This window comes from Crocuta crocuta, unplaced genomic scaffold (assembly GCF_008692635.1).
Source record: "Crocuta crocuta isolate KB4526 unplaced genomic scaffold, BGI_CrCroc_1.0 scaffold1, whole genome shotgun sequence".
Lineage (NCBI taxonomy): Eukaryota > Metazoa > Chordata > Mammalia > Carnivora > Hyaenidae > Crocuta > Crocuta crocuta.
In genome coordinates, this window is record NW_027527930.1 from 3,396,750 (window position 1) to 3,417,676 (window position 20,927).

The 20,927-nt window shown below is 34.2% G+C and overlaps 1 protein-coding gene across 1 annotated transcript in view; it reads left to right on the top strand.

Annotated features, from left to right (window-relative positions):
• The window catches only part of DCK (deoxycytidine kinase), a 40,225-nt gene extending 20,302 nt beyond the window's left edge, over window positions 1–19,923 (top strand). Inside the window, exons 4-8 of the mRNA XM_077750796.1 lie at window positions 11,890–12,083; window positions 13,242–13,389; window positions 14,788–14,903; window positions 15,686–15,776; window positions 17,668–19,923. Of these exons, the coding sequence (XP_077606922.1) occupies window positions 11,890–12,083; window positions 13,242–13,389; window positions 14,788–14,903; window positions 15,686–15,776; window positions 17,668–17,694 (576 nt within the window). The 3' untranslated portion in view covers window positions 17,695–19,923. The remainder of the gene's footprint in view (window positions 1–11,889; window positions 12,084–13,241; window positions 13,390–14,787; window positions 14,904–15,685; window positions 15,777–17,667) is intronic.
• Window positions 19,924–20,927: the final 1,004 nt, after the last annotated feature.

The window sequence follows — 20,927 nt, forward strand, 5'->3', positions numbered from 1 at the left end:
TTGACAATAATTTGTGCTTTCTGCAAAATAATGAAGTATTCTATCATGAAGTGAGTTACAGAATTACAGATATGAATAAAAGTGATCCATAATCCCACTACCGTATATATATGAGATAATAATTTACTATTTCCAATTTTGGCACTTGGGCGGGCTACATAATTTTTTAAAAAGTTATACAGTAACACATGTTCATTGTTGGAACTTAAAATATCATAGATTACCAAAGGAAGGAAATAAAACTTACCTATAACCTTATTTCCCAGAGTAGAGATCTTATTTGGCACAGCAGTATATTTTGTTATTTTTCTTTTCTCCTTCTATGTTTATATCAAAAGCAATTAAAAGTTCATTAATGGGGCGCCTGGGTGGCTTAGTCGGTTAAGCGTCCGACTTTCGCTTAGGTCATGATCTCGCGGTTCGTGGGTTCGAGCCCCGCGTCGGGCTCTGTGCTGACTGCCAGCTCAGAGCCTGGAGCCTGTTTCAGTCTGTGACTCCCTCTCTGACCCTCCCCTGCTCTCTCTCTCTCTCCTAGAAATAAATAAAACATTAAAAAAAAAAAGTTCATTAAAAGTTTACTATAAACAATTCCAAGGGCATCCTAATTTATTGTGTGCATGTACTAATGTTTACCTAATATAAATGCCTAATAATAATGGAACGATAGCCTATCTGCTTAGTAATGTGATAAACATCTTTGTGGTTAAATCTGTATTCTTGATTACTTCTTTAAGATAAATTTCCAAAAGTGAAATTAAGTAGGCCCAAGGGTATAGAATTTTTAAAATAAATATAGCTAAGCTGCTTTCTAGAGATGTTCTGTCAACTTTTACATATAATTTGACTCTGACCCATTCACATTTTTTACCCAGGTCTTTTTCAGAGGGGAAAATAACAGATAAAATTATACTCCGTATGGTAAAGATGATACTCCGTGTTTTTTAGATAAATTTTTAGTATGTATTTTATTCTTAACATCCATAGTTGTATACAAGAAACTCAGAAATTTGTGGTCTTAAAAACTTAATGCATAGAATCAAAAGAAAATTTGTATGGGCTGGCCCTCAGACCACTCTGAAAAGCTAGAAAACAATATCCTGGCTTACTGTTAATTCTCTAATTTGGTACAAAGTTAAACTCAGACAACAACTAACAACTTCAAAGCTGTAAAATTCTACTACAGAGTTTTTATTTAGTTTTAATTTAAACATTTGTATTTTTAGAGCAATGAGCTGATTATTATTTTTATAAGTAGGTGATGCGTCAGGATTGGTTCTCTAAATTGTTTTCATGTAGTAGACTTTGGAATTATTTTGGGTAAGAAGGATTACATTTATTGGAAAATGCAAATAAAAAGGAGATGTGTAGTCTTTTTGATTATGATTAATATTTTTATTGTGGTCAAAAACACATAAAATTTATTTATTTATTTATTATGTTTATTTTTGAGAGAAAGAGAATGAGCAGAGAAAGGAGGGGTACAGCCAGCTCTGCGCTGACAATGACAACAGAGAGCCCTATGTGGGGCTGAAACTCACAAACCATGAGATCCATGACCTGAGCCAAAGTCAAATGTTCAGCCAACTGAGTCACTCATGTGCCCCACCTTAACCATTTTTAAATGTACGGTTCAGTAGTGTTCAGGGTATTTACATTATTATATTATAAAACAGATCTTTAGTATCTTTTCATCTTGCAGAACTGAAACTATTTTATTAAAAACAGCTCTCCTTGGCCCCCTTCCTTCAACTCCTGGGAATTACCCTTCTACTCTCTTATAGGTAGCTATGACTGTTTGTTTGCTGGTTTGTTTTATTTTTTAAGATTTTGTTTATTTTATTAAAGATTTTATTTTTAAGTAGTCTCTATACCTAACATGGGGCTTGAACCCACAACCCCAACATCAAGAGTCATAGGCTCCACTGACTGAGCCAGCCAGGCGCCCCCAAATTTGACTACTTTAGATACACTGTATAATTGGAGTCATATAGTATTTGTCCTTTTGTGATTGGCTTATGTTACCTAGCATATTGTCCTCCAAGTTCTACAGAAAAAGTTTCAAACTTCTCAGTATATAACCTGTAGCCATTTAATTTTACATATGTAACCTATTTTTGTTATTTATGTGCATAGCAAATTTATCCTAAGTGTTTTTCAAATGAACCAAGTTTACTTCTGATAGATTTTATTAAGTGTATCAGGTAGATTTAAGGTACCACTTGGTGCTATAATAATATGGTCTAAAATCCATGTAGTTCAAAATAATAAAATTTTATTTCTCAGAGAACAGTGCAAATGGTATTTGGTGGATGGCATGCCATGCTGTGACTCAGGGACCCAGGCCCTTTCTAAGTTGTGATTCATCCAACCTCTAAAGCGGTGCTTCAAATTTTATTGTTTATTAGAATGACCTGGGAGAATGACCTTAACACGTATTTGGGCCCTACCCTCAGTTTTTGATTTAATAGGTCTGCTGTGGGGTCAGTTCTGAAAATTTGCATTTCTCACAAGATCCCAAGTGATAGTGCTGTTGCTGTTATGGGTACCATCCTTTATTACCACTGTCCTGGAACTGAGGTTGAGAGCCACTGTTCTAGGGTCTTGGTGTTCTTTGCTTTTAACTGATGGAGAGAGAAGCATCACATTACAGAGGTTTTTAGATTGAACCCTGGAAATAATATACATTGTTTCTGCCCTACTTCAGTTGACCTGAACTGAGTCACATGGCCACGCTCAACTGCAAGGGAGGCTGGGCAGTAAAGCCTAGTTTGTGTCCAAGAAGAAAAACAACCTGGCTCTAAGGAACACATAGCAGTGTCTGCCACACACACATTTCATAATAGGAGTACCTTAAGTTTATTTTTTAATGTAACTTAAACTCAGAAGTGCCAGGTTTAATTAATTCATGTGGAAGAGATCTGCAACAAATATTCTCTACTTTCTACTTCTAAGATCTAAAAAATAAACTCTTAGAGAAACTTAAATATGCCCTTTGACTCACGTTCCTAAGCACATTCATTTTATAAAAACATGCCAGGGATAATGTAACCAGGAATAGAGCATACTTATCCAAGAATTAAGTTTTGTGTTTTGAATTACCGTTTATACTGCAGAGAATTCCATATATACATGCATACCACTACCACCCTGCTCCTCTTCATTAGTGCCAAATATATGTATTCCCTTTAGGGAAGTGAAAAACTTATTTGGAAAGCCTGGGTAGCTTAGATGGTTAAACATCCAAGCCTTGATTTTGGCTGAGGTCATGATCTCATGGTTTGTGAGTTTGAGCCCTTTAGGCTCTGCCCTGACTGACAGTATGGAGCCTGCTTAGGAATCTCTCTCTCCCTATCTCTCTGCCCCTCCCCTGCTCTTGCCAGCACAAGCACATACTCTCTCTCAAAATAAATAAATACACATTAAAAAATAAATAATATGTTAGGATTAAGCAGGGAGTCTACTTTGCTTCCAGATAAATACCAGCACCAATCATGAGATCAACTGTAACTCATGAAAAGTTGATACTAAATTATTTTTCTGGTTAATTTAATATACAAAGAGAGAAAGCCTAGTGACTCTATTTCACTTTATTATTTTTTATTTTTTCATTATATCACTTTTTTCCCTCTGAAGGTATTTTTGAAGTTCAGTTGCTTTAAAACAAACAACCACAATCATCTATCACCTTTCTGTAGAACTGGGGAAGTGTGCCTAAAAACTGGTTGGTGTCGGTACTGAAAGAAATGTGATGTGACCTGGTATTTCTGTTTTATTGGAGAGGTTTCTTTTTTTTTTTTTTCCTCATTGTAGGTATACGATGATGATGATGATGATTATTATTATTTTTGGTCTACTCAGACCCTCTCTGAAGGAGTAGATGACATCCAGGAAAGGTAGAGGATGTTTGGTTAAGAGAAAATGCTTGTTGATTGGTCCAAAGTTTACCAAATTATTTTATATCTGCCAAACCTGAATGACAATACATGATGGAATTGTGCTTTAAAAACAGAAATTTAACTACCTATTGTTTTAGAAGGGATTTTTTTAGGTTTATTATTATTATTTTTGAGAAGGGGGGTAGAGACAGAGAGGGAGAGAGAATCCCAAGCAGGCTCTGTGCTGTCAGCAAGAGCCCAACGTGGGGCTCTATCTCACAAATCGTGAGATCATTACCTAAGCTGAAACCAAGAGTTGAACACTCAATCCACTGAGCCACACAGGTGTCCCTAAGAGGGAATGTTTGTTATAGTTGATAAGGCACACACAGATAAGCTGAGAGTAAGGAAGGAAACTAATCATCTGAGTGAACCAAATGGAGGTCACAAAATTATGCATTAAAATTAATGTGGCTTATTCACAGGATATTCACTTAATACTTTTGACACAATCTGATAAACTTATTTTCTGATTAGAAAAATTAGAAAAATCCCTTAATAGGGAGGGACTGTAAAAAGATGGTCATGTCATTAACCTGACATCAAAGAGGGAGATAGAAAAACTGAAAACTAGACAAGAACTAAAAAGTAATACTAATTTGGTCTCATTTAGTGTAAAATTGAATAGCAGTATCCGCAGTTTGTGCCTAATATTTTATGTGATAGCACATTGGAGACTTGTGCTTTATTGCTAACTTCTTTCATAAATCCAGCAGTCGGTATTTAAAAGTTATTTAAGAGTAAGTGTCTATTACTGAGTAATTTTTGAAATTCTATCCTTTTGAGGGTATGAAAATTAAATACCTACTAATGTATTCTCGCTATAAAAATAATACATAAAAAAGTGGTTAAGTTGATAAGCTTCATTTAGCTGAAAAGATTCATTTGTATGACACATTTTTCCCCCCTGGGGAATGCTAATAGGTGGAAAGTCAGTTTATAATTAACAAAGTCTTTTTAATGAAATTTAATAAAAATAAATTTACTCTTTAAGCACTTTGGGAAGGCACCCTTATTTCAGTTCATGATATGCTAAGAGTATTTTCTAAACAGACCTATTGTTGACAGTTAACTTCTTGCTATTTTATGCTTTTTTTTCAATTTTGGGAAGAAGATTCAGTTAATTATGTGGTTTGTGGTATGTAATTTAAATTCTGCCTCAAAGTGCCATGTGTTTGTGTGGTTTTTAGTTCTTAACTGAAACTTTGAGGTCAATATTTACACTTGGTGGATTTTTTTTCCCCAGAGAAAAACTACCTACTTTGAGCGTGAACTTCTAGGAAGTGTTCAGGGGTGTTTATTTGGACTAGAATTGTGAATAGGGATTAAGCCATCATATTTTATTCCTTAAAAGTTAGTATATAAGGTTAAAAGCTCTATCAAGGTTTGGGAGAACCGTTATATAGCTTGTTATTACAGGAAAGGCTGAGGAAGCATCCTTTGCCCACCATAAGGACCTATGAAAACAACTCCTTATTTATTTCTTTTGCCTAGGACTATAAATATTTGATCCTATAGTGCATGTGGTGGATAAACTATCTTTCTTCTAAAAACAATAGTATTCAAGATAGTCAGCTGTTAGAACAGAGCTCAGTCTTGGTTTCCTGACACACAGGGAAATGATCATTCTAGGTCCACAAAGGAAGGACTTGTCTCCTGGGATGTTTTTGCTTCTGCTTCTCTGGGCTATGAATAAAAGCTCTTCTTTGCTAAAGCAGTTAGACTTGAACTAATATAATAATAGTGGGTTATGGTTCCTGTAAATGAAAGGATTAGGTTTATAGGTTTGATTTGGCATATGTAGATCCTTTTAGGCATTACTGTTGAGTCACTGGAATTTAGGGAGAGGGAAGCAAAAGTGACTGACCTACCCCAAGGTAAGTGGGATTGTTTGCCCTTTTCTTTATAGATGAAATTGGAATTGGTTTTATTTTTCTTCCTAAAATGGGGCTTAACTGTTTAAAAAGAGAAGCATATACTTAATAAGATTGTAGGTGAAATTCAGTTACATTAAATGCTATTGCAATAAAATTTTACATATAATTTGAATATTTATAAGCTCTAATTCTGCTGTTAGTTAGCTGTGTAATCCTCAAGAGCACTTTAATTTTTCTAAACTTTATCAGTAAAATGGGAATGATAATAGGAAAAATCAAGCTTGTGTAAGAATTAAATAAAAAAAGAAAAATGAAAGTCCATTGTGTTGGAAAGACTATATGGGTGAGGTAAGGTATCATATTAAATTAAAATAACAGGCAATATTTGGGAGATTCTTATTCTAAAAAAATCATTTGTTGTTTATCTGAAGTTCAGATTTATTGGAGGTTCTGGGTTTTCTTTTTTCTTTAAATTTTTTTAATGTTTTTTTATCTTTGAGAGAGAGAGAGGGACAGAGTGTGAGCAGGAGAGAGCAGAGAGAGAGGGAGACCCAGAATCTGAAGAAGGCTCCATCCAGGCTCTGAGCTGTCAGCACAGAGCCCCACCCAAGGCTCAAACTCACAAACTGTGAGAACATGACTTGAGCTGAAGTTGTATGCTTAGCTGACGGAGCCATCCAGGTGCCCATTTTTCTTTCTTAATATGACAATTCTAATATTATAGTACTCTAATGTATTCTTTGTGAAACAAAGAAAGAATATTGTCACTGAAAGAATGAAATTTCAATTGCTTCCTTTCTCTTTATGCTCTTATTTTGATTTGGAAAGCAAGGAAAGGTAGGATTTACTGACTTTGACTGTAGTAGTGAAGTGGCAAGGGACAGTCCTCAGATGCTCAAAACTATTTCCTATATATTTTACAAATTAGAGATTCATTTAGAATACCAAGTCTCTTAAAAACTGCACATACTGAATTAGATATTGCTTCATATAAACTACTTTAATCAGACTATATATATACTATCAAAATGTGATTATCTAGAATATTTTATTTTTTTAAGTTTGTTTATTTACTTTGAGAGAGAGCGAGAGCATGAACAGGGGAAAGGTAGAGAGGAGGGAAGGAGAATCTGTCAGCACAGCTCAATATGAGGCTCCATGCTATGAATGGTGAGATCATGACCTGAACCAAAATCAAGAGTCAGACACTTAACTGACTGAGCCATCAGGTGCCCCTATATAGAATATTGTAGTGGAGGCTGTTTTTGGAGAGAGATTAACAAGTAGATACTGCCAACCTATCAGGAGTTTTTAAGTGTGATAGGAATACTGGAAGGGACCTAAGATAACCTTGCCTGTTTAATTACTTAAACACATAGTACTTTGTGCAGAGTAGGTTCTAGGCTACAGATCTGAGCAAAGCATTGAAACATTTTAGTAGTAAACCTCTGTGATGTTTTGTAAGAGCAATAAATAATTTCACTGTTTCCAGAGATCAAATAGTTGAGAAGAATTTTAAAATTTATAGTTACAGAATGCCATATTCATGCATGTCTTTGTCAGAAGTTTGAGTAGGAGTAAAGTAATCCCATTTAGAAATTGAGTTAACAATTTGCAAACATAAGAATTTTATCTGTTGGGTCAAGTCATGACTAAAACTATCCAGCATTTGATTTGTGATTATGATCACAGAATATTATGTGGAAATGTATGACTGCCTTTACTCCAGAGTTTAGGATTATATCAAGAGTACATTTACATTTATCAGTGTAAATTTATTTAACATTTTTGAAAACTTAAGGTCTGAATGTTCATTGATTATGGAACAAAATCACACTTCAAGGATCTAAATGTTCCTTTTGCTAATTTTAGTTGATTTCCGTGGAATTGGTGTAACAAGTATGTATGTACATATTTTTCAGGATCTGGTTCCATCTCTTTTCTGACTATATCTAGTTATGTGAGCCTCTTTGTTCATTTTAGTTAACTATAGCTAGATTAGCTACAAAATAATTTCAAGGCTTTATTTGACTTTTTTCTCAGGCACAAGGAAAGGAGGCTTACACAAATTCACCATTTATATATTTTTTTAAATGTTTTGTTTACTTTTGAGAGAGAGAGAGACAGAAGACAAGTGGGGAAGGGGCAGAGAGAGAGGAGACAGAATCCGAAGCAGACTCCAGGTTCAGAGCTGTCAACACAGAGCCTGACACAAGGCTCTAACCTACATCAAGATCGTGACCTGAGCTGAAGTCAGATGCTTAACTGACTGAGCCACCCAGGTGCCCCCAGAATAAAATTTTTAATGTTTTTTTTTTTCTTTATATACAAATTTCCAGAATAATTCATTGGTACCCTAGCAACCTCCAAAGATGATTGGAGAGTTTGGGTTTTTTGTTTTCTGGTTCCCTTTAGTATTTGAACTTACAGTTTTTGCCTTCCACTCATCATTCCTTTCGAATGTTCATAGTGTCCTATCTTTTGACAAATTGAAGCCTTTGTTTGACATTAGCTCTCTTGCCCCTGGCACAGCCTCAGGAGATTTCAATAGTTTATTTCCTGGAACAAGGTGTGTTAAGCTCATGTTCTACATTTATTTCTCCAGACTGAATAAAGAATGTTACCCTAATTCCTTTCAGTGGGAAATGGTATTTAGAGATCATAATCTGGGTGACATTTATGTTCATTCCTACAAACTTGTCGTTGTTGATACGCCTTTTGGTGGACAGAGCTAGGAAAACAATATTTTATAGGAAGGAAAATAATTCATGAGTTCTGGATGCTATTTCAAATTCTAATATAACATTACAAAGATTTTACTTTATTTTTTATTATATGTTTTTTTCTTAATACTGAAAATATTGGTTCTAACAATATGATTATAAAATCACAAAATTTTAGGGAAGATCTGTTCTGTTTTATTAGAAGATTGAGGCCTAAAATACCTAAAGGGGACAGGTAGCTAAACAAATAAATCAGGCCTGCTGTGAGAATCAACAGGGAATGGCAGGCACTGATTAGCTGGAGAGCATATGTCCCACTTTAGTGGAAGCATGTGTGACTTGGCCCTATTTACTGAGATAAAATGCAGGCACAGTATTGCTTGGTTTCCACATTAAAAGTTTTTTTGTTTGTTTGTTTGATACACAATGTTACATTAACGTCAGTTGTATAGGATAGTGATTCAACAAGTCTGTATCTTATACTACACTCACCACAAGTATACTACTGTCTTTCACCATACAATGCTATTATAGTATCATTGATTATATTCCCTCTGCTGTGCCTTTTATTCCCATGATGTATTCATTCCATAACTGGAAGTCTGTATTTCCCACTCTCCTTCACCCATTTTGCCCATCCCCAGTTCTCCCCCCCTCTGGCAACCATCATTTTGTTCTCTGTATTTATAGATCTAATTCTGCTTGTTGCTTTTTTTATTTTTTTTTTTCTGATTCCACATTTGAGTGAAATCATATAAATATTAATCACCTTTCTCCAATTTATTTCATTTAACATAATATCCTCTAGGTCCAGCTATGTTGTCACAAATGGCACAGTCTCATCCTTTTTTATGGCCATGTAATATTCCACTGTATATATACATTTATATGTATGTGCTTGTATATATACATTTACATATATGTGCACACAACATATATATATATATATACACACACACACACACACACACACATCACATTTTCCTTATCCATTTATCTGTCCATGGACATTGTAAATAATGCTGCAATAAACAGAGGGGTGCATGTATCTTTTTGAATTAGTATTTTTGTTTTCTTTTAGAAAATACCCAGTAGTAGAATTACTGGGTCATATGGTAATTCTATTTTTATTTTTAATTTTTTGAAGAACCTCCGTACTGTTTTCCGCAGTGGCAATAGCAATTTACATTCTCATCCATGGTGTACAAGGATTCCTTTTTCTCCACATCCTCGCCAACACTTGTTATTGTCTTTTTTTTTTTTTTTTTTTTCCGAAAGAAAGAGAGTCTTAAGCAGGCTTCACAGTCAGTGTGGATCCTGACACAGGGCTCAATCCCATGACCCTGGGATCATGACCTGATCCGAAATCAGGAGTCGGATGCTCAACCAAATGAGCCACCAAGGCATCCTTGTAATTTTTTTTTAATTTTAGCCATTCCAGAAGGTGTAAGGTGATATCTCCTTGTGGTTTTGATTTATATTTTCCTGATGATTAGTGATGTTGAGCACCTTCCTGTGTATATTTTGGCCATCTGTATGTCTTTGGAAAAATGTCTGTTTAGGTCCTTTGTCTATTTTTTAAATTTATTTTTATTTTTTTAATGTTTATTTATTTTTGAGAGAGAGATACAAAGTGCAAGCAGAGGAGGGGCAGAGAGAGAGGGAGACACAGAGTCCGAGGCAGGCTCCTGACTCCTATGTTTCAGCACAGAATCTGATGCGGGCTTGAACCCACAAGCCACAAGATCATGACCTGAGCCGAAGTCAGCCACTTAACCAACTGAGCCATCCAGGCGCCTTCTTTGTCTATTTTTAAATCAGATTCTTTTTTGGTATTGAGTTGTAGGAGTTCTTTGTATATTTTGGGTATTAACTCCTTATCAGATGGATATATCATTTGCAAATATCTTCTCCCATTCAATAGGCTACCTTTTTATTTTGCTGATGGTTTCCTTTGCTTTGCAAAAGCTTTTTATTTTGGTGTAGTCACAATAGTTTATTTTTTGCTTTTGTTTCCCTTGCCTTAGGAAATGTATCTAGGAAAATGTTGCTATGGTTGATGTCAGAGAAATTACTGCCTGTATTCTCTTTTAGGTAGTCGTTTTATCGTTTCTGATCTCACATTTAGGTCTTTAATCCATTTTGAGTTTATTTTTGTGTATGGTGTTAGAAAGTGGTCCAGTTTCATTCATTTACATGTAGCTGTCCAGTTTTCCCAACACCATTTATTGAAGAGTTTGTCTTTTCCCCATTTTATATTCTTGCCTCTTTTGTCACAGATTAATTGGCGCTATTTAAGCATGGGGTCATTTCTGGGCTCTCTATTCTGTTCCATTGATCTGTATATCTGTTCTTGTGCCAGTATCATACAGTTTTGATTACTATAGCTTTGTAGTGTATCCTGAAATCTGGGATTGTGATATTGTTACTGAAAAACCCAAGTTCAGATGTTTGTGGCACAAAAAGTCAATGCTCAAGAGATGAGTTTTGATTGGAAAGGAGGATGAGCTTTATTAAGGTGGCCCACCGACTGGGGAGATGGTGGGCCCTTTTCCAAAAACCAGCTCTGAGGTTTGGTTTTTAAAGGAACTTTAGGAGAGTTCATCAGTAAAAGGGGAGCACAGTGGTCTGTAATACTTCTTGATTGCATTCATGCAGACTTCATGCCAGCTACAGATGTTATCACAATGCCCAGGGCAGTGGGGAAGGAGGTGGTACAAGAGGGTTTCCTTCAGGGCTTTTCTAGGAAACAATACACTCTCTATAAATATACCCAGAAAGGTTTAGTTAATTGATCACTCAGGCTACAGGTGCTTGCTAAAATTTACTGACTAAGTTGGCCAGAAGGCTGAGGCAGCGGCTTCAATACTTCCTTTGTTTTTCTTTCTCCTGATTGCTTTGGCTATTCAGGGTCTTTTGTGGTTCCATTTAAATGTTAAGATTGTTTATTCTAGTTCTGTAAAAAATGCTGTTGGTGGTTTTCACATTTTTAAAAAGAAAATACGAATCCAGATATATTATGTGAACCTATTTAGCTTTTAAATATTGACAGCTAATTCAAATTTTTAAAAAGTCCCATTTGGGCCAAACAAATATTTTCTACCATAGGCCATTAATTTGTGACTTCTTGTGGAAGAGCTCTATAAAGAGCTGATGGTTAAGCTAGCCTTCTAGACCTCAGGCATCCTGAAAAATAAAATGAAAGAGCAGGAGGAAGAGAACTTAACCATTTTGGTTTTGCTAATCATGATGCATTTTTTTATCTAACTTCTCTTTTTGAACTTTTTAAAAAATTTAAATAGCCCTATTGATCATTAATTTTGTTTTCTCTTCCTTTTTTCCCATTCAAAATAGGAACTGACACCATCTCAGAAAAGTGGTGGGAATGTTCTTCAAATGATGTACGAGAAACCTGAACGATGGTCTTTTACCTTCCAGTCATATGCCTGCCTTAGTCGAATACGAGCCCAGCTTGCCTGTCTTAATGGCAAGCTCAAAGATGCAGAGAAACCTGTATTATTTTTTGAACGATCTATGTATAGTGACAGGTATATATAAATAACTTGCACTTGTCATTTTGGAATCTTGGCTTGGAACTGGACTTTTTTTTCTGTTTCCTGGTAATCAAAGTAATAAGAGAGGCTGTGTTGAAGATTTGAGATGGAAAATTACCTTCAGTAGTTTGGTAATCATGGCATTAGGGAAGTACTAGTATTAATAATTGCTAGCTTCCAAGGAAGCTTTTGGGAATATAGCCATGTCACTCAAATTTGCAGAGAAGTTTTTTTCCCTCTAATGCTCTTAAAATTCTCATGTACTCTGATTAAATCTGGATCTGTAGTCTAGACTTGCATCTTGAGCAAGATCAAAAATTTCTAAGGGAGCCTTAGAGTTACCTTGTTTATGCAAGAATTCTTTTAAGTTGGAGTGTTGGCTCAGGACAACGGTTCTCAAACTTCTGGTCTGAGAATCCCTTTCCATTCTCTCTCTCTCTCTTTTTTTGAGAGAGGGAGAATACACCCACATGTGAGCACACAGGAAGGGAGGAGCAGGGGAGAGGCAGAGAGAGAGGGAATCTCAAGTAGGCTACACTGGGCTCAAACTCACTAACCATGAGATCACAACCTGAGCTGAAACCAAGAGTTGGACACTTAACCAACTGATCCACCCAGGCACCCCAGGATCCCTTTCTATTCTTAATAATTATTGAAGAGCCCAAAGAGCTTTGTGTCTTATTGATATTTATGTTATTAGAAATTAATATTGAGAAGTATAAAGGACACTTATTTATTTAAAATTAGTAATAAGCCCATTACATATTAGCATAACATACTTGTAAAATTGTATTTTTCAAAGAAACTAGAAAAGTAGGGTTGTTTTACATTTTTACACATCTCTTTAATGTCTAAGTTAATAGAAGACTGTTAGATTCTCATTATAGGCTTCTCCATCTGTATACTATGTTCTTTTGGTTGAAGGTCTTGGGGACTACCAGGCATTCTTTCACTACATTTTCGAGAAATGCTTTCCAAGAACATATTTTTTTATAGTTGGAGATATTCTATTTTTTTTTCTGCCTTTTAAGTTATTATTTGCCATGGATTTTGGGAGAATGTTCCACGTCCATTTAGTAGATCTTTTTTCTCTTTTCTATTTCTTTGTGTTTTTTGGAAAGGAATTATGTGTTGATGTAGACTCTTTTTCAGGTATGTTTTTGCATCAAATTTGTATGAATCTGACTGCATGAATGAAACAGAGTGGACAATTTATCAAGACTGGCATGACTGGATGAATCACCATTTTGGTCAAAGCCTTGAACTGGATGGAATCATTTATCTTCGAGCAACACCAGAGGTGAGACATAAATTTGTTTGTTCCATTGCCAATTTAAAGTAATACTTAGAAGTCCTTTTAGTGGTATGCAGTGAAGGCAATTTAGTTTAACTCCATTCCCTACTCTACTCCCCACATCCAAATTAGAAACTCATAACTGTGTAGAGAGAGGCATTCTCTTTTTCTCAGCAAAGTAGAAGCCCACATTTAGCAAGTTGCTCTTTTAGGCCCTTCTCTGTGCTTTCTCCATTCTGTTCTTTATTATTTCTTCCTAACTTTTGGAATGTCTCTTATCTATCACAGCTAGATTAAAATATTTGCTTAAGTAACTGCTAGAGGATAGGCTTCTTGGTGTGAAACTTTGAGTGTTTTAATTACTATTGAATTTCCATTGCCTAGAACAGGGCCTGGGTACATAGTAGGAGTTCAGTAAATATTTGTGAATGACTGACAAAGTTGATGAAGGTCCATTTCAGGAAATCTTTTATAGTTCATGGCTTGGAATGGATAGGTAGTTAGCAGCTTCAGGTGAGAAGAGACTTAGAGGACACTTGCCATTTTCAGGTATGGGAGCTTAATTGAAAATGTGCCTTGTAATATGGCTATATTGTTTATATGTGAAATTATATAATGAGTCCAGGAAGACTAAGTGGATGACTTTCATAAAGCTAACCTAAATAAGAGATTACATTTGTTAACAAATTTCTGGTTTTGGTGCTTGCATTTCAGTTTTTCTGTTTTTTATTCCTGTGTCTTCCGTAAGCCACAAAGTAGGCTCTGATGAATATAAATGTCATGACTTCTAGTTTGAAAGGATACTATGTTGCTATTGAAGCTGAATTTTCAAAGCAACTAGGTTTCTGATTCCAAGTGTTGGTTTTGTTCTTCTTTTTAATATCGAGGAAGCCAGAATTTAACAATAATTTTGAAATTTACTTTTATTTTTGAAAAGAATTTTTTTTGTTTTTAATTACAAATATAGCAAGTGTAAATGTAGAAGAACATAAAGAATGCTATAAAATATATCAATATCTTAAAGTCTAACACAAAACTTTTTAAATCAGTGTTATTTTATGATATCTTTTGATTGGAGGATCATCTAAGTACTTGAAAAGAAGATTTATAATAGATTTTGAAACATTTTATATATTGAACTTTTTACCAAATGTATTTTACACAGTATTTTTCAAGTATGGATCCCATAAGTTTATAGACTTGTTCTGATAGTACTCCTTGGTTTATAGCCACCAAATGATGGAAAAGCACAAAAAGGGAAAAATGAACTGTCGCTTTCAAGAAGGAATAAATGGAGATGTTGGCTAGCATAACTAAAGAGACACTAGAGAAGAAAACTTTAATGACAGCAGGCAAGAATAATCGTTCTTTGCACCCCACCACTTTCTTATTGCTTGCTTTTAGAAATGCTTGAATAGAATATATTTACGGGGAAGAAATGAAGAACAAGGCATTCCTCTTGAATATTTGGAAAAGCTTCATGAAAAGCATGAGAGCTGGCTCCTGCACAGAACCCTGAAGTAAGACTCCCTTATTTTCACTTACTATTCATTTCAAAGACCTTTATCAAATCTTAATCTAAAACATGTACAAGTTTTCATTTTCAGACATTTTTCTTTTAAACTAGTATTATAGGACCTCCCAGAATTAGGTGTGAATTTTGATTCTTTTTCTTGTAATGAGATCCTGTTTCCTTAAAGTTTTTATAGCTAATCTCGCGCAATGTTATTGACAGCAAAATGTATGGAATTTAAGTGGTAAAGTAGGAAATATATTTATGTGCATTATGTAGGTACTCTTTTTTAGAGAGAATTTAAGATAAGTTACTGTAGATTTATTTTTTAGATCAAGGCTTGAGCACTAGTAGAGCACAGTTGTTAAAAGCATGGACTTCATTGTCATTAGTCAGATCTTGGTTCAAATCCATAGTTATTAGTGTGCAACCTTAGGCAATCACTGAGCCTCAGAGTGACCTCCCAGAGCTTTAGTTTTCTCATCTTTAAAATGCAGACATTCCTATGTTATGGTACGTTTTTGGTTTTTGAGAAGAATTACGTGTCATAAGCCCTAGCTTTATATATTTTATACCTGAGATTTTTAGATATTTTTAGTAGTATTATTTAGTAGTAAATCTAGATGAGCAAGAAAGGACTACCAGATAAAGTACTGGCAGGACAATTTTAATATAAAATGACTGACAACATTTTGATTTTCCAGAGATGGTATAAGAGTGAGTTTTTAGTGTTTCTCTTTTATTAATGCTTTTTCTAATTATTTTGTTCATCTCTCTTTTTTAAAACAGAACTGACTTTGATTTTCTACAAGATATCCCTATCTTAACACTGGACATCAATGAAGACTTTAAAGACAAACATGATGGTCTGGTTGAAAAGGTAGATTTATAGGAAGACTATACACTAACATTTGTTTTGTCTTGTCTAGAAAAGTGTTGTAACTTGTGAGAAAACAACTTACTAACAGAAAAGAATATATAATGTTACAGTTAAGAGCTTTCGATGGATTTGGACTTTAGACTAATCCTAACTTCAAATACTCAGCTTTGTGGCTTTAGCTAAGATAAGAAGTTTCTTTCATCCTTTGGTCCCTTTATCTGTAATACAGGGATGATCACATTAACAGAGTTCTTGCTCACTCCCTTCTCTGCTTTGTTTCCTTTACTTCCTCTTTTCTCTGTATCATCAATCTTTAGGTACTTTAATAATAAGCTACTTGTGAAATTAAGTTTATCTTTTTCAACTAAATTCAGTATGGAAGATACTTGGAAGTTGTAGGATATGGATTTCATCCATTTTTCTATTAGCTCAAGTCTTGAGATGAAAGAATTTTTAGTTTTGACTTTTATGTGGAACCTTGTCAATGATGAATTGGCATTGCCTGATCATTGAGTCGTTGTCTTAATCAGAGTTAATCTATCCTCTGCATATTTGAGAGTTGACTTTATTCTGTTAATGAGTGGTGCTTGCAATGATAAAGGGACTGAGAGAAAACCTATTGATGTACACTTGAGAGAGAATAATAATGGGAATCATATAATAAATATCCCACTCTCCATGTTAATTAACTTAGTGATGATCCAAGATCTGAAGAAGCCACATTTTTTTGGTTTGTTTAGTTTTGAGAGAAATTTGAATTTTTTCTCCTTCACGAAGTTACCTATTTACTATAACAGGAACCTGACATTCATAAATGATATATCTCAAGAATTTTGAAAATCTCAACATGTGTTATTTAACTATTCTCTAGCATATAGTTGTTTTTCCCATGATATAAAGTAAAGCATATTTGGAAAATTCAGATGACCTCTTAATACCATTAATGATGTTAAAAATACAGGATATAATTCATTTATGATATTATTAAAATAAATGAAATAAAATTAAATCAGCCATTGCATTACTAATAGCCAACCATTTTCAGAGTGAATCTATAGAACCACTTTTTAATTTTATCTAACACTTTTGTGTTTTGACTAAGAATTGCCTTTAAATGTTATTGTTTACTTTTACTTTCATTAATAATGCTAGTAGTTCACTTTCTCTTTTTTCTTATTGAAATACATAACTGACATACAATGTTATATATAGTTTCAGGTTTATAACATAACTGACATACAATGTTATATATAGTTTCAGGTTTATAACATAACTGACATACAATGTTATATATAGTTTCAGGTTTATAACATATTGATTTGACAGTTCTATATGTTCTCCAGTGTTCAAGGCAGTATCTTCGTTTCTTCAGAAGAATTACTATGCCATCTAGAATTTGTAGAGAACAGGATCTTGTTGCATTGTGATGTTGGGCAGTTGGTGACGTTCACGACTTACATGACCTTTCTGTACATATTAACATTACATATTGTAAACCTGATTCAAATTTGTGCTTCAGAAAAATTAATAAATTTTACATGTCTAAACCTTTCAGAGTTGTTTAAACCATTACAGTTACTAATATTTTTGGTGCTAAAGCTCCACGTCATTGGTCTATGTTGTTATAAGGAGATTATTATATTTGTCTTTGGCTCTTATAGAATTGTATTAATCTTAGATGTAAATAACTCCTGAAATGACATTTTAGGTCATATATCTTTTACTACTGAAGTATTTAGTAATATTTCTTTGAAAATAAATGCTGTATCTTTGTGATGGAGTTACTTATGCAGTTAGGGTCTTCAACTGTTATATACTATAAAATAGAGATGAATGTTAGAAATTTCAAATTGGTCAAGGAATTATATTAATATTTATTTCCTCCCCTCAGGTCAAAGAATTTTTGAGCACTTTGTGATTTTGCTGAAGACTACAGGCAGCCAAATGATTCCAGATACTTCAGCTTTGTGTATCTTTGTCATTCCATATTCATACAAGTCTCTAGAAAACCCAGGTTTTTTACCATTTTTGTTCCAAGAAAAAAACTTGTTTTGATGAATTCTATATAAAAGTTTACGAGGAGTTTCTTTTTTGCTTTACAAAAATAAAGACATTATTTATCTCTCATGACAAAAAGTCTGGAGATAAATGTTACCAGAATAAGTGCTGGCTAAACTACGTCATAAAGGATCCAGCCTCCTTCTACCTTTCCCCTCAGCAGGTTGGCTTTTTTTTTCCCCCTGGTGCTTCTTATTTCACTGGTGACCAGTTTCTTAACTGGGAACTTTAATGTTACATAGTAAATGCTAATATGTCCTTTGTAAATTAGTGTACCTATTAAAAGTTGAAAAGTGGAGTTTTAGGAATCCCTAAAAAAGGATAAGGAAGCTTTATTTTAAATACTTTTGATCAAATGTGTTCCCTTCCTTCTTAATTTATGTGGAAGTTAAGACCAGTTTAGTATTTAATCACTTCATTGATATTTATTAATGTGCCTCTAACACATGAACAAAGGATCGGGTCAGACTTTGTTCCCATTTTGTAATGGTAAAGCCTAGCTTATAAGTCATTTAATCTTTTTTCTGCTTTTATTTCTACATCTATGGTATGAATGAGGCTTCATTCAACTTTTTGCATGAGATTTTAGAGGATTAAAGAGGAAATGATAACTTAAAATGTTTCTGTACTTAAAAGATAAATGAGTATAAAGGTTCAATTTATATGGAGCTTAAAGTAGCTACCTACTTTCTCACTTTTCAGATCATTCTTTTTAGAATGGGATATTAGTCTTATCGTTAAAAGATTGATTTAAAATATGATTGTCTTTAAACTCATTTGAGGTGAAAGTATAGTTTTCCCTAAATTTCTTCCCATTTTTATAGGTAAAACGTTAGTGGAACATAGCAAGGGATAAGTTTTTCCCTTTTAAGTTTTTATTGACCCTGTACTGGGAATGAGTAGTTTTTCTTTACCTTTACACATGGTAAGAAGTCAAAAGAGAAACTGAAGACAAGGTAGATTATCTTCTTAGCAGTGTAGCCTCTTTTGTCTAGCTCTTTTTTTTAGAAAACACCTTCCTGCATGGTAGGGTTTTTTGTTTTTTTTTTTCCAATGTTCATTTACTTTGAGAGAGAGAAAGCTAGTATGAGTATGAGCAGTGGAGGGGCAGAGACAGAGGAAGGAGCATGAGAATCCCAAGCATACTCCACGCTGTCAGCCCAGAGTCCCACATGGGGCTCGATCTCACAAGCCATGAGATCATGACGTGAACGTAAATCAAGAATAGGACGCTCAACCAGCAGCCACCCAGGTGCCTCTCTTTGTCCAGCTCTTACTTCCTGCCCTATCCTGCTTTCCTTACTGTCTGGATTAATTAGGTAGCCTGCTGTTTTACTTTATTTATTTTTTTAAGTTTTTATTTATTTTTTTCTAGTAATCCCTGTACCCAATATTCATCTTGAACTTATGACCCAAAGATCCAGAGTTGCATGCTCTTCCAACTGAGCCAGCCAGGTGCCCCAGCAGCCTGCTATTTTAAAGTTTAAAAGTCACACATTTCTGCTTTGAGAACATCATGATCACTCTTCACTTCACAGTTTACTGTGCTTCATTGTAGGGTTATACCTTAGATTTATTGTTTTCCTTCTTTAAATTACTGATAAAAATGGTCTTGCTTTATATGTTCTGTATCTTGAAAGCATTATCATTTTTATTAAATATATATTAGGAAATACATTAGGCAGACAAGGAGGTAGAATTGTTACAATTTTAAAAATCTGCATGGTTTCATTTTAGGTCTGTAGATAAAATGTTTTTCAAGTTTGTTTAGTTAAGGTGCAGTGTTTTTTCTATGTATTTAACCTTTCTACTTACATTTTAGAAAAATTCGGTTTTTGAAATGAGTGGAAGCATCACTTTGCCTTTGAAACTATCATTTTCCTTTTTAAAATGTCATTTTTTTTGTTTTGAATTTTTGATATTCCAAGATGATAATTTTGTACATTAAACAGACTAGATGCACTGATCTTTGTAAGGGAGACTTTGTTTCAGATCTTATACTCACCATGAATATTGAAGCTATCTCCTGATACTGTATGTTTTTTTGGTTTGTGTTTGATACAAATGAATTTGTTTAAATATTGGCATAATAAATAAATATTATCTCATGAACTGTGATGGAGCTACTCTCATTGAAATGATTACATCTTTTAAGAATTAAATTCCACTTTTGAAGAAAAAATTATGAATATAAAAAGGTAACAATGGTTTATATATGTTACATTGACTCTGTTTTAGGTGAACACATAATTTAGAGATTTTTAGTTATCTCTAGAAATGTTTAACTTAATGACTTTAAGTCTGTAGAACTGAAAAAAAAAAAGCTTACAAATTTATTTGTTATGACTCAAAATAAAAGCTATGCCATTGAGTAGGTACAAGAGTGTTGAGCCTAGTGTTGCCTGGATGGCTCAGTCGATTAAGCTTCCAACTACAGATCAGGTCATGATCTCACGGTTTGAGTTTAAGCCCTGCGTCAGGCTCTGTGCTGACAGCTCAGAGCCTAGTGCCTGCTTCAGATTCTGTGTGTCTCTCTCTCTTTGCCCTTCCCTTGCTTGTGCTCTGTCTCTGTCTCTCTCTCCCAAAAAGTAAATAAACATTAAAAAAAATTTATAAAGAAAAAAGAGTGTTGAACCTAGTAGTCTGTATTATCTTTTGGATCCTATTTCCTGTTAAATTTCATATTTCATCAGAGTGCATGTACTTTTTATACTTTACTCTTATACAAAAAGGTAATTTTAATTGTACAAGACATTCTCTCTTTCAGAATATTCTCACCTATGTCTGAAACTTTGAGCACTGTATACTGAGCCCCCTAGAAAATAAGTCTGTTATATTTTAAGGGACAAATAGTCGCAAAACATTTTTTTATATAGAGATATAAATTTTATTACCTCTAGAAAACTGCTAAACTAGACTACAGACTTTGTTTGGATCTTACCATTCTTATCTTTCTTTTTAAAACTTTTCATTTTTTTAAATTTTATTTTTATTTTTGAGAGACAGAGTGTGAACTGGGGAGGGGCAGAGAGAGAAGGAGACAAAATCCGAAACAGGTTCCAGGCTCCAAGCAAGCATTCAGCACAGAGCCTG